Source organism: Monodon monoceros, unplaced genomic scaffold (genome assembly GCF_005190385.1).
Source record: "Monodon monoceros isolate NGI ecotype Baffin Bay Population unplaced genomic scaffold, NGI_Narwhal_1 Super_Scaffold_1, whole genome shotgun sequence".
NCBI classification, from domain to species: Eukaryota; Metazoa; Chordata; class Mammalia; order Artiodactyla; family Monodontidae; genus Monodon; species Monodon monoceros.
In genome coordinates, this window is record NW_021703765.1 from 70,867,135 (window position 1) to 70,881,007 (window position 13,873).

General features: G+C 52.1%; 1 protein-coding gene across 3 annotated transcripts in view; it reads left to right on the forward strand.

Annotated features, from left to right (window-relative positions):
• Positions 1 to 59: 59 nt before the first annotated feature.
• Positions 60 to 13,873, forward strand: part of PXN (paxillin) — a 45,815-nt gene continuing 32,001 nt past the window's right edge. For 2 of the 3 annotated variants that reach the window (XM_029222228.1, XM_029222237.1), the window contains exon 1: positions 61 to 174. In XM_029222228.1, the coding sequence (XP_029078061.1) occupies positions 162 to 174 (13 nt within the window). In that variant the 5' untranslated portion in view covers positions 61 to 161. Of the gene's footprint in view, positions 175 to 13,873 lie in introns of all 3 variants that reach the window. The other variant, XM_029222245.1, reaches the window with a different exon arrangement.

Consider the following 13,873-nt stretch of genomic DNA (forward strand, 5'->3'; position numbering starts at 1 on the left):
GCTGGGGGCGGGACGCGCGGCGGGCGCGGGCGCGCGCGGCGGCGGCGCGTTCCGTTCCGGGCCGAGGCTCGCGGCGGAAAAGTTGCGCGGCGGTGACGAGCAGCCCCGGGACGGGCAGCGAGCGCGACGCCGAGCCGGCCTCCGACGCCCGCGGCCCCGCCATGGACGACCTCGGTGAGTGAGCGGGAGGCCGAGGGAGTAGGCAGCGAGGGGTGCGCGGCCCCGGGCCGGTGCGGGCGCGAGCGAGCGGCAGGCGGAATCCCACCCGCGGCGGCCCGGGTCCCGGCTCTGGTTTCGGCCGGCCGGGGCTCTGCGGGGCCGGGATCCCGCGCTGGGCCTGAGTCCCAGGCCAAGGCCAGCCCCGCACCGTCCTCACAGTTGCCACCCCCTCGCTTCGAGGACAGCCCTACCTCCGGACCCTCGACCTCGGGGTGCCACCCCCATCTCCCAGAGCAGCTTCAGGGACCCTCTTCAGGGACCCACGTCAAGGACCCGCCCCGTCCGCCTCAGGGACGGGCCCCCACTGCCCGGACCTGACCACCTCCGCAGCTGTGGGACCCTCACTTCACAGACCTTTCCGCCACCCTGGTCGCATAGATAGAACACCCAACTTGGGGATCAGCTGCCTAATCTCACAGGCTGGGCCCTCAATTCCAGGATCCGCTCCCACCCCCTCGAGGACCACCCCTTCACAGGCTGACATCCCCACTTCAGGGGTAGCCCCACCGAGCTGACGCCTTTCATTTTACAGGTCAGATTCACAAGTTAGAGATAAGCCTCTGACGACACAGCCTCTGATGAGCTTCTGAGCTGCCACAAAGACAAGTTTCCCTCCTGTCCCACTGATCCCCCCAGTCCATTTCACTGACTGCCCTGGCCACTCTGTGGACCAGCCCCTCCCCTTTTATATCACAGATCAGCCTCGTCCTAGAAGAGTAAGCTGGGGAGACAGACTCTGGTGAAATGCCAGAGGAATGAGGTGGGAAGTGGGCCCCAAGGTATGGCCATCTTTGAACTTGTCCAGGCTGGTAACGTTCCCTCCACCCCCACCGCAGCATAACTTGCGGGAAGCCACGCAGGTAAGGAAGTTAAGATGCCCAGAACAGAGTTTTACTGTTTTTGTTGTTAGTGGAGCTCCCAAATTACTCTTCTCAGTCCAGTCTTGATCTGGTGTTAGGGAAGGGGAAAGTATCTCCTGGAACCAGACACTAAACCCAGGGAGCTTGGTGCCAGGGTTCTAGGAATGCCTTGAGTGGTGTGAACTCCGGAGTGGGAGGATTCACTCTCCCTCCCTCTCCTTCACGCCTGTAGCTGGAGGGCCTCTGAGCCGGGGAGTTGAGGAGGGGGGAAAAGTTTCTTCTCTGTAGGAGCCTTGTCTTCCCTCTATGGACTGTGGGTGGCTTGTGTGACCGCTGATGCTTTCTTTCTCTGGCTCAGGCTCTGAGGGGTGGATTCATCAGACAGGACTGATGGGCCTCCCCTGAGCACACAGGGCACTAAATTAAGACCGGCTATTTGTAGGCACTGAATTTCCAAGGGGACAGGGAGGAGGATTGGGACTTGACTGCTTCCCGGAGGCTTCCTTTTGGGATCAGGGTGCCTCCCCACCCCGCTGGCCCCGAGATCCTGGAGCTGGGTATGGTGTCCGGTCCTGCCTGTTTTGCAGAGTGAGATGGTTGCCAAGCATAGTTCGGCCTTTGGGTCTGGCTTGGCACCCATTTTTCCAACACACTCAAGGTTGGCATAGCTTTCAGGCAGGTATTTTTTTTTTTTTCACATAAAAATAACTGAGCTGAAAGGAGTCTGGGGGGATATTTTTTCAATCAGAATCTGAAAGTCTCAATGCTTTCCCAGTGGGAATTTGCGAGCAGAGTTACTGTTTCTGAAACGCTGATGGGGGTTCTGTTGCTTCTAGACAGTCCCCTTGCTGTTTGAAGGACTGAGAAAGGCTTTTTAGAGTTCGCAGTTGAAGCCCGGAATTCCTGTCCTCTGACAGTCTTCCATTTAGGGCCAGGAAACTGAGTTCGTCTCTGAAAGGAAAGAGAGTGCCCTGGCAGAGTGGATTGTAGGAATTTAAATTTGCTGTTTGAGGAGTACTTCCCCGTACCTCAACTCATCTTGTCCTCACAGCAGCCCTTTTTGAGAGCCCCTTAGGGCCACTGCTATCATTACTACCTGTCTTTTACAAATTGAGAAAACTGAGGCCGAGAAAGGTTGATTCACTTGCCAAGGGCTGCACAGCCACAGAATGACAAAATCATGGCTATAAGCCTAATCCCTAGCTCCTAGGTCTGCAGCTCTGTGTACCCCGAGGCCTTTCTGCCTGAGGAGGGGTCGCAGTGGGGTATGGCTGCCACTTGTAACTTCTGCTGCTTTCCACCATAGGCTCCTCAGTTGTCTGAATCTGGGCTGCCCAGCTTCCTTGGCCTAAGCTCCCAGGGGGCCAGCCACGCCTGGCTGAGCGGAGCCTGGGGTGGGAGGAATGGGCTGTGCAGGAGGAGAGAGGAATTTGCCTCTGCGCTCAGGCTCAGGCCCCATCAGCTGTCTGGATGGCTGCTCAGCACCCTGCCCGTCAGCTGTTTTCCTAGTTAGGCTGGACACATAGGCCAGGCCTCTTGTTTTTATTTTTCTCCTGAGAGTGCTCTTAGCTGTGAGCCTCTTGGTCCCTGAAACAGGGGCGTTTGACATGTAGCAAGTCTAGAGGGGTCAGAGTCTCTGCTGTGACTTTTTTTGGTCTTAAAAAAAATTGGGGAACTCTCCCCTTCCTGGAGCTGTTAGTGATGAACTCACCGTGTGTTGTTTAATAAGTTACAAATTTATAGCTCTCTGGGCAGAAAAACATAAACACAGCATGTCCTGCCCTTCCGTGTGTGTTCTCTCTGCTTTGTGCTGCGGGGTGGCTGCTGGTGGCTTTTCTCATTACTGTTTAGATGCTGGTTTGGCTGGGAGTTCTCCCTGTTCGAGTTCTGGCTGGAGTTTCCTGGACAGAGTTCTCATAACACTGAGATGCACTCTGATTATGTTTTCGGACCTGACTCCTCTCTCTCCCCTCCTTCACGTGTCTAGTGCACTTTGGGGTGGGGGTAGGGACAGTGACCACAGCTGGGGGCTAATAATGATCACGTGCGCTTGATGGGAGCCCGGCATCCTACTCAGCATTCCTTGGTATCTTCCCAGCCATTCCGAGAGGGAGGTGTTTAATCTCCGCTTTACAGATGCAGAAATCTGAGTCAGGGAAATTCAGTGGGGGGCGCTGGGATTGTAACCCAGATTGATCCAATTCCAGATTTGGTCATCTCCATCATAATAAGGTAGTAAATGCTCGGTAATTAACCAGGGGGATGAGCCATGGGGCCTCCTGAGTAATTGCTAGGTACCTTTTACATTTCTGCCCTGGGGGCTGTCCCATATGGTCATGGTGGCAAAGGGTGGTCTGGTTCAGGCCTTGATAGCTTTGCCTTTCCCATCCCTTGCAGGGGGAATAGCCAGCTGTTGGCAATGCCCAGTTGCTGCTGGAATCTGGACCTGTCTTCGTGCAGCTTCTCAGCAGTCTTGACCCTCTGGAACACAGTGCCTCATTGTCCTTGGGGGGAGTACTGGGGAGCAGGGGAGTTGCCTGGGGCATTCTGGGCTACGGGGCCTCTGTTCCATGGAAAGTCTGGACTTTGGGCTCACCCATCTGTGGTGCCTCTGTGTGTTAGGCTAGGGTCAGGGCACCCAGCTGCTGGGCCTGTGACAGGCGCGGCCCGTGGGGTGATGGTGAGTTCCTAGTGGGGCTCTGCGTCAGGGCCAGATCTTCTCCGGGGCTGTGTGCTAGTGAGGTGCAGAGCTGGAATTCAGACCCTGGAGTGCTGGATTCTTAAGCAGGTGCCCTTTCTGCTGGGCAGCCATAGCTTAGTGTGGAAATGTTCAGGCCGCTGGGGGCCAGAGCCCTGCCATTGTGGGTTTGGAGTCCCCCGAGGGAACATCTCAGTATTCTTTTCTTCCAGTTTGCCCAGGGGTGGCTGTGCATTGGCCAGTGGAAGGCCAGATTAACTGTGGATGTGCTGACCAGCCCTCCTCCCCCATTTATTCATTATTCCTGAGTGTGCCAACTCTCCAAAGCTTCTCTTAGGCCTTTACCTTGTTCCAAGGCCAGAGATGTTGAAAAAACTTCCTCCCAGCTTCACTCTCGTTCCAGCCCTCCGCTGGGTTGTCCTGGTCTCAGTGCCTTCATTAATAATAACAGCCATCTGTAGAACACTTTTTCTTTTTTACAGTGTTTGCAGAACTCTTACTGTAATGTTTATTGAGCACTTACTACGTGCAGGCCCTGTGCTGGGTACCTTACATACATTGTTTCATTGAATCATGTTGGCCCTATGAGGTGCAGGTTCCGTTATTATTACTACTACCCATTTTACAGATGGTAAAATGGAGGCACAGAAAGGGTGTGCCCACTTGCCCAAGTTCTATAACTAGTGAGTGGCAGAGCTGGGATTTAAATGCAGATTGGGCTTGTAACCGTTTTTACATGTCTGTTCATGATACTGGATCGATCTCAGTTGCCTGTTTTTTTAAAAACTTTATTTTTATTTTTGGCTGCATTGGGTCTTCGTTGGTGCACGCGGGCTTTCTCTAGTTATGGTGAGCGGGGGCTACTTTTCGTTGTGGTGCGCAGGCTTCTCATTGCAGTGGCCTCTCGTCGCGGAGCACGGGCTGTAGGTGCATGGGCTTCAGTAATTGCAGCGCATGGGCTCAGTAGTTATGGCTCGCGGGCTCCAGAGCGCAGGCTCAGTAGTTGTGGCGCACGGGCCTAGTTGCTCTGCGGCATGTGGGATCTTCCCAGACCAGGGCTTGAACCCGTGTCCCCTGCACTGGCAGGCAGATTCTTTTTTTTTTTAATAAATTTATTTTGTTTATTTATTTATTTATTTATGGCTGCGTTGGGCCTTCGTTGCTGCACGCAGGCTTTCTCTAGTTGCGGCAAGTGGGAGCCACTCTTTGTTGCGGTGCGAGGGCCTCTCATTGTGGTGGCTTCTCTTGTCGCGGAGCATGGGCTCCAGGCGCGCGGGCTTCAGTAGTTGTGGCACATGGGCTCAGTAGTTGTGGCTTACGGGCTCTAGAGCGCAGACTCAGTAGTTGTGGCGCACGGGCTTAGTTGCTCCACGGCATGTGGGATCTTCCCAGACCAGGGCTCGAACCCGTGTCCCCTGCATTGGCAGGTGGATTCTTAACCACTGTACCACCTGGGAAGCCCTTGGGTTGCCTGTTGGTTTGATTGCTTTCCATTTCTAGGATGCTAAAAATCTTCTCTGCCCCTTCCCACACACACATTGTCTGTTCAGTGTCTCACATCTGTCTTTTTCCTGTTCTCTGTGACTTCTTCCCTCTCATTTGTTCTTTCTTGGGGATGCCATGCTGAGGATGGGATGCTGGGCACTTGTGGCAGTGTCTCCTGCTCAGTGGAGGACCTCATTCCTCTCTTACCTGTTACCTCTTCAGTCACCTGTTAGCCTCAAGACAGGGTTGAGAGCTTACAGCACAGCTGCTGCGGAGCACCTGGGGCGGGTTCTGAGCTCCCTTTTCACTCCTTGTGGTTGGAATCAGAGCCCTCTGTGCCCCCCACCCCATACACTCTCCTTTCTTTGTTCAGGTGTTTGCACATGGCTGCCATTGGGAGCCAGCCCATTTCCAGAAGAGGAAGTCCTAGGAAACTTTTGAGGTGGAGAATTGAGGATGTCCTGTGGGAGGGAGAGAGGGAGAGAAAGCATTAGGAAGTTGAATTTTCCCAGAAATCTTGACAAACCAGCAGATTCATAGGGGTATCCAGGGGAGTTCCCTGGCGGTCCATTGGTTGGGACTCTGCGCTTCCACTGCAGGGGGCCTGGGTTCGATTGCTGGTCACGGAATCAAGATCCCACATGCTGGGCAGTGCGGCCAAAAAAAAAAGGGGGGGCGGGCTGTCCAGAGATGGTCTCCTGACCTGGGATAGGCCTGGAGCCACCATGGCCTCCCAGGTCCACGTTGCCTTTTCAGTTGGAGTCACACATCCGGCCTCAAGCGTCCATTCACATCCAGATAAGTCTTCCAACTAATGGATTGATTGCCTAACCAGTGGGGCCCAGGGCTGGCCTCTCTAGGGAGGCCTTGGATGCTAGGCCAGTGACAGGCAGAATATGTGGTTGGCCAGGCCCAGCAGAGCCCCAGTGGCTAAATTTTCCCTTAAAGATGGCCTTTTAATGCTTATTTCTTGTGTGATTGTGGTATTGTGGTTTTATGGGAGAACATTGTTACTTAGGTGCATGTGAAAGTATTTGGGAGTGAAATATCATGATGTCTGCAACTTAGTTTTAAATGATGTAGTAAAAAAAAAAAGAAAGGGGTATATGTGTATATACTGTGTATATATGTCGAGAGAGAGAAGGAGAGAGAATTTGTACAAGTGTGTACAAAAAAGTGGCAAAAACATTAACTGTGACTGAATCTAGGTAGAGGGTATATGGGTGCTCATTGCAATGGCCTTTCAACTTCTCTGTATGTTTAGACATTTTCATGGTAAAAAGCTGGGAAAAAAGTAAGAAAACCTTGCTTTTCCATAGTGGGCTTGGAGTTTTTCGGTCAGGGGTGCTCATAAGTGACTACCTGTGGTTGACCTGAGTGACTCTCGGCCTCCCTGGGTGGGCAGAGACAGGAGCCAAGTGGTTCTGGGATGGTGGTGACTGGTGACTCTCAGCTGGGGATGGGGGCATGTGGTGACCCATGCAGAAAAAAGGACAGGGCCAGGCAGAGACAGTGAGCTTCCCTGGTGTGGAGGGAGCCTCTGGGGTTATTTTGGGTATGGTGATGTTAACCGGACCAGTGTCAGGGCAAGGGAGATGCTGGGCTCTGGTTGGAGTTTGGAAGGGGTTGCCTGGGTGGGATGCAGAGCAATGCTTTACAAAAGGCAGAGAGCAGCCTCTGGGCAGCTGGAGACTGGGGGAGGGGACGAAATGCCATTGGCTTCACATCACGAACCTCCTATCTGTGGCCAAAGGAACACCATTAGCCTGTGGGCAGCGGAGGCCGGAGTGGCCCCAGGCTCTTGCTTGCAGCTCCGCTGGCTGTCCAGTTCTCCAGACTTGAGGCTCCCTCTCCTGGAATCCCCACTCCCAGGTCTCTCTTGTCTTGGTTTGTGCAGACTCAAATCCTGTCCACCAGGCCTCCCATCTGTTTGGGAGAAATAGCTGGGTTCCGGCACCAGTGGCCCCCTTGGCTTTGAGGGCCCTGGTGCCTACTAGAAGCATTTTGGGCAGCCAGTCGGCCCTCGTAAGGGGAGTGCTTCGTCCGAGGGTCTTCTGTGAGCTTCACTTCTGTCTGTCAGCAAGCAAGGATACAGAGGCTGGATGCTGGGTCATGATCATGGGGTCGTCCTAGGGAGGTCTCAGAGCCGTGTCCAGCCTGACTGCCTGTTTGAGGAGCAGGATGATGTGTGCTTTATGGGGGTGGGGGTGGGGAGGGGCGGTGCTGGGAGGAAGCTTTATGTAATTCTTGGCTGGGACTCAGGTAATTGTTTTAATGAAATGGAATGCAGCTTATTCAGAACTCTCTTGGCAGAAACAGCCATGTTCTGTTCTGTTTTCTTGTTGGAGAGAACGAGTCACACACTTGCAGCCGTTTGAAAGAGTGGAACCCAGGGTGAGCTAGCATGAGTAAGGTAGGCAGAGGCCTCCGGGGATCTCCTCTCGGTTCAGCGCAAGGATCCTCAGACGGCTCGACTCTCCTGGACGCCAGTCTGGGAGCCTTTTTGAATGAGCCACGGACACTCAGGCCTCTTGCAACAACAGAAAGACCCTGCTGCAAGTGGGCTGTGAACTGAGCCTGGAGCTGCTGCCTCCCTCGTTGTCAGGAGGCCTCGTGATGTGGACGTGGGAGCGCTCAGCACACAGCAGACAGACCCTCCAGGATGGTCTGCTATTTGCTGTGTCCCCTTTTTTCCACCTCAACACCTCCTGTAACTCGCCGCGCGCCCCCCCACCCCCCCCAGCATCTCCCATCAGTGTCGACATCCGTGGTCTAATGTGACCCATCCGCAGATACACCTGGATCCCCTTTCCTTCTGGTTTCCTTTCCACCCCGTCTGCCCCTGCTAACTTCTTTAGCCTGCTCCTTTTTCTGTTTTGAATGCAGCCTGGGCCGTTCTTCCACGTTTTCTTTTTTGCTAAGAATGCATCTCACTCTGTAGCAGCCATATTTCCCCTCCCTTCCTTAAAACCTACTTCTCCGCAGAACCCCCTGCTTCCTTCCCCTCCTCCTTCTCTGATCCCTTTGTGGGGCGCAACATTGCATTTTCCCAAAGGTTTTTTCTGGGCTCCCTGTTTCTCTCCTAGGTACCCAGGTAAATTTATCTACTTGCGTGACCTCTTTTATCACTGGTGTGTTGGCAACTCCTAAATTTATATTTCCACCCCTGACGTGGATTCTATTGTCCAGATTCTTCCGGTCTGCACGCCAGCAAAGACCCAGCTCATTTCCTTCTCACTCTCTCTTCACAGCCTCATTTGTTGTCTGCTCTCTCTGTTATTGCCCCTTCCCTTCTCTTGGCCTGTGTTAAACCATTTCTGCAACAGTTTAAAATTTATTTATTTTATTTATTTATTTTTGGCTACATTGGGTCTTCATTGCTGTGCCGGGCTTTCTCTAGTTGCGGTGAACAGGGGCTACTCTTCATTGCGGTGTGCAGACTTCTCATTGTGGTGGCTTTTCTCTATGCGGAGCATGGGCTCTAGGCTCACGGGCTTCAGTAGTTGTGGCACACAGGCTCAGTAGTTGTGGCTCGCAGGCTCTAGAGCACAGGCTCAGTAGTTGTGGCTCAAGGGCTTAGTTGCTCCACAGCATGTGGGATCTTCCTGGACCGCGGCTCGAACCTGTGTCCCTGCATTGGCCAGGGGGATTCGTAACCACTGCGCCACCAGGGAAGCCCCATTTCTGCAACATTTTAAGGTTTAGGAAACATGTTCACGTGCTTCGTCATTGTTGATGATTCTGACAACAGCCCTTTGGAGTATGTGGTAGCTTCCTCCATTTTACAGATGAGGAAGCTAAACTGCAGCTCAGGGCACATAGAGGTAAGGGTCACACCCAGTATCACCACAGATAATGTAGTAAAAACTTGATCTTAGGTCTTTGAGTGCCCAACCCCCTTCTCTTTTTCGTTCTTCATGTTGGAAACCTTAACGCAGAGATGGGAATTCGCAGGTTGGATTTGGCCTGCAGACCCGTGTTACTTGGCCTGCGTGGTATTTAAAAATATTCCGGGGCTTCCCTGGTGGTGCAGTGGTTGAGAGTCCGCCTGCCAATGCAGGGGACACGGGTTCGTGTCCTGGTCCGGGGAGATCCCACATGCCGTGGAGCGGCTGGGCCCGTGAGCCATGGCCGCTGAGCCTGCGCGTCCGGAGCCTGTGCTCTGCAACAGGAGAGGCCACAGCAGTGAGAGGCCCACGTACCACAAAAAAAACCCAAAAAACAAAAAAAACAAAACAAAAATTCCGAATTAGTTGCCAGTATTTAAAGTATCAGGAGATTGCACCCAAAAATCCGTATGTTATTTCTTTCGAAAAATCAGAGTCGGCTACACTGGACGCCCATCCTTCATGGCACCGGTTTGTTGAATTCGACAGCTCCCGCCCTTGCATTGGCCCTCTCTGTTGCCTGCAGCGGGCCTACTTTGGAAGGTTCTAAAAATGCTTTCTTTCTGCCCTGCATTTACGGCAAACACACAGTTGCCAAGTCTAGGGGGCTTCTTGAACTGCATTCTCTGAGTTAGATTTGACTTCTGACCACTCCAAGCACTTAGCTCTGCCCGAAGTCTGGACCCTTGTCCACGTTGCAGAAAATAGCCTCCTGACCTGTCCGTCTCCTTTCACTCTCAGCCCTTAAGGTCTCAGCTGCAGTCACCTTCTGGAGAAGGTTTTTTTTCCGGTTAAAACTAGCCAACCTCTTGACCCTCCCGCTTCACTGTAACTTCACAGATCTGTGTACACTGGGCTTTTTTCCTTTTGTCTCCCCCTCTGCCCTGTAAGCCCATTGAAGACAGGGATCTTACCTGCTGTTCAAGTGTCTCTAACCTCTGAGTATGGCTTGGTTCTCTCTGCAGTTGCTTAATAAATATTTGAAGGTGGCTGACGATTAAATGAGTATGAACTGCAGACACCCACCATGATGCTGAACCTCCAGCAAACCACTTCCTCCATTGGAGAATCTGAGCCAGAAACCCTCTGGGTTCCAGGCAGGTGGGGAGGCAGCGTAGTGCCACAGAAAGAACACAGGCTTGCCTATCAGCCCCTCCTCTCCTGGGTCTGTATCCGTGCTGCCACTTGCCAACTGTGTGACCTTGACAGGTCACCTTATACCCTGAGCCTCAGTCCCCTCATCTGTGAAACAGGCGCATTTCCTGAAATGCTATAAAGTACTCAATAAACGGTAATGATTATCATTATTCCCTGGAATAATCTAGACATTGCTCTGGGGGGGGGGTTGGCTTTCTCTGTCACCTTTCCACCTGACAGCTCTGCTGCCTGTGTCTGATGTGGCCTTGGTGGCGGGCATTTAGAGCACACGTACCTGGATGGCCATTTAGCTGGGCCTGGGGGAGGATTCTGAGCTCTGTTAGCTCCCTGGAGAATGTGATTTTTGGGACCCTTCGTGGCCCTGTGGGGTGAGGACGAGTGTTTGGGGCTCTGCTCTGCAGGTGAAATAGTCATGTTCTGGTGCTGGTGGTGTTAAGTTGGGTTTTGATTATGTGACATCTCGCTTCCCCTGAGCCTCTTCCGTGGCTTTGAGGAGGAAGCGGTGGAGGAGGACGTTGTTTGGTGGCTTGGTTTATACTGATCGCTCATCTAAGACTAAGATTTGAGAGCGACCAGAGAGCTGCTCTGGGATCAGTGCAGGGCTTCTCCTAGAACTCGCAGGCCTCCCTCTGGCCAAGGCAAGCTGTAAAGGATGGTCTGACATCTACAAAACCTCCCAGGATGGGTCTAGGCCAGTGAGGTTCCTAGTAGCAGTAGAACAAGGGAGAGTTTGGTTTTCTGGGCCGTGAACTGTGGCTTTTGTCAGCTGAGTGGACCCAGTACCTAGGCTGCCCCCTGTCTGCCTGTGTACCCATTTAGGGGCAACCGATCTGTTGGGTCAGTCCCAGACCCCATTCAGGTTTGAAGTGGTTCAGAGAGTCATGGCCAGGCTTTTCCTTGCTCTCTGTTTCCAGGAATATTCCTCTTCCTTGGGTGGAAATGGGAGTGTCCCACAGCCTGCCCTTGGTTTCCTCCTGATTTACCGTTTGCCCCGTGGACTCCCTCCGGACTCTGCTGACCGACTGGGGTGGGTTCTCATCACTGGTGAGCTGCAGGACAGCCGCAGGGGGCTGGCTCCTCTGGGGCGGGGATGAAGGAGAGGCCACGGCGCCTGGCACACTATACTCGTGCCTCGTCGGAGACCTGACCTGGTTCCCTCCTGGGCTCGCTTGGTTACATGCTGCCCATCTTGGAAAGTCCTATGTCCTCACAAGTGGATGTGTGGTTTCCTCACCGTCCTTAGGAGCGTCAGCCTAGCTGCATCTTTGGGGTGAGGGAGCTGTTGAGATAGCTCGGTGGCCTTGTTTCCTCCCTGTCTGAACCCCTCAGATGGTCTCTTCTGCCCTGTCCTAAAATTTCCAAGAATTCCCGCCTCTTCTCTGTCTTTGGAGAGCCGCACTGGAAGTCTTTTTGCCTGGTCTGCTGAGGCAGCCACGCCAGAAACAAGCTGGGGAAGAAGAGGAGTGTCACCTGGAGGTGGTTGTCATGCTTCCTGTGGTCACTTGTGATTATCTGTTCCAAAACATCCTGTTTTCACCCTTAGTGCAGCAGGAATTCTGACCTGGAGACAGCTATTATCTATCTGCCTGATCTTGGACAGAGGCATGGGGCCAGGGGTGTCACAGCTCATCTGCCCCGGGGGACCCTGGGCTTGCTGGTTGCTGGCTGTTGATGGCATTGCCGGTAGTAGCTCCTTTCCTCGTCACTGGCTTGGGCTTCATCCCGGCTCTGCCCATTCTCTTCTCCCTGCTTCTACTGCCTGTGAGATTTTTCCTCCAAATGTTCTGTTGCGTGTGACCAGTCAGCCCTCCCTTCTCTGTGGTTCTGGACTTCAGTCTTTCTTAGAGTGGAAGGGGCCTTAGGATGTCACCCACTCCTGTGGTTGGGGTCTCTGCTGATCATCTCTTCAGTCAGAGCTGCTCACTTCATATCTATTTATATATTGGGCTTCCACTGAAGACTGCAATTGCAAAAGGGGTTTTGTGGTTTTTCAAAAATTTGAAAATAAAAATGTAAAACCATTTGAAAATCACTTATGAGGTTCAACCCACCTGTTTTACAGAGGGACAAACTGAGACCCTCTGAGGAGAAAGTACTTGCCTGGGACACTTCATAGCAGAACAAGCCTGTGCTTTTTTCCCTCTTTCTAGCCCTTCTTGGGAATATCCGGCTTCCTAGTTTTCTTCATTTCTAGAACCACACACTCGCCACAGTGTATCCTCAAGCCTTGTTTTCTTCTAGAGACCTTTCTCATGCCATTTTTTTGTTTTTGTTTTTGTTTTTTGCGGTACGTGGGCCTCTCACTGTTGTGGCCTCTCCCGTTGTGGAGCACAGCCTCCGGATGCGCAGGCTCAGCGGCCATGGCTCATGGGCCCAGCCGCTCCGCGGCATGTGGGATCTTCCCGGACCTGGGCACGAACCCATGTCCCCTGCATCGGCAGGCAGACTCTCAACCACTGCGCCACCAGGGAAGCCCATCTCATGCCATTTTGTATCCAGTATCGTTACTTACTTTGTAAAAGTTTTTATGTCAAAGAAGATACATACCTATTGTAAAAACAAAAAAGAAAAAGATACAGAGTGAAAGTCCTTCCTTCTTTCCCCCACCAGGGGTAACTGTAGTTAACAGTTTGCTGTGTATCTTACCCACCCATCTTCTACACATTTGTAAATACATAAACATGCATGTGATATACATAGCCTTCACTTTTTTTAAACTAAGATGAAATTCACATAACATAAAATTAGCCACTCTAAAGTATACAATTCAGTGGCATTTAGGACATTCACAATTTGTGCAACCATCACCTCTGTCTAGTTCGGAACATTTTCATCACCACCAAAGGAGTCCCTGTATCCGTTAAGCAGTCACTTCCCTTTACTCCCTCCCCATAATCCCTGGCAGCTACTAGTCTGCTTTCTATCTCGATGGATTTGCCTATTTTGGACATTTCATATAAGTGGAATGATACAATACCTGGCCTTTTGTGTAGAGTTTTTGTTTTTTGTTTTTTGTTTTTTTTTTTTGTGGTACGCGGGCCTCTCACTGTTGTGGCCTCTCCCGTCGCGGAGCACAGGCTCCGGATGCGCAGGCTCAGCGGCCATGGCTCACGGGCCTAGCCGCTCCATGGCATGTGGGATCTTCCCGGACCAGGGCACGAACCCGTGTCCCCGGCAGGCGGACTCTCAACCACTGCGCCACCAGGGAAGCCCCATACCTGGCCTTTTGTGATTGGCTTATTTCACTTAGCATAATGTTTTTGAGATTCATTCATGTCATAGCATGTATCGGTACTTCATCCCTTTTTATGGCTGAATAATATTCCATTGTATAGATAGACCACAGTTTGTTTACCCATTCATTTGTTGATGGACATTTGGGTTATTTCCAGAATTTGGCTATTGTGAATAGTGCTGCTATGAACATTCTCGTTCAAGTATTTATCTGAATACCTGTTTTCAAATCTTTTATGTTTATATCCCTTCATTGTTTATTTTTCTCTCGTTTTTTTTTTTTTTTAATTAATTAATTAATTTATTTATTTGGCTGCGCCGGGTCTTAGTTG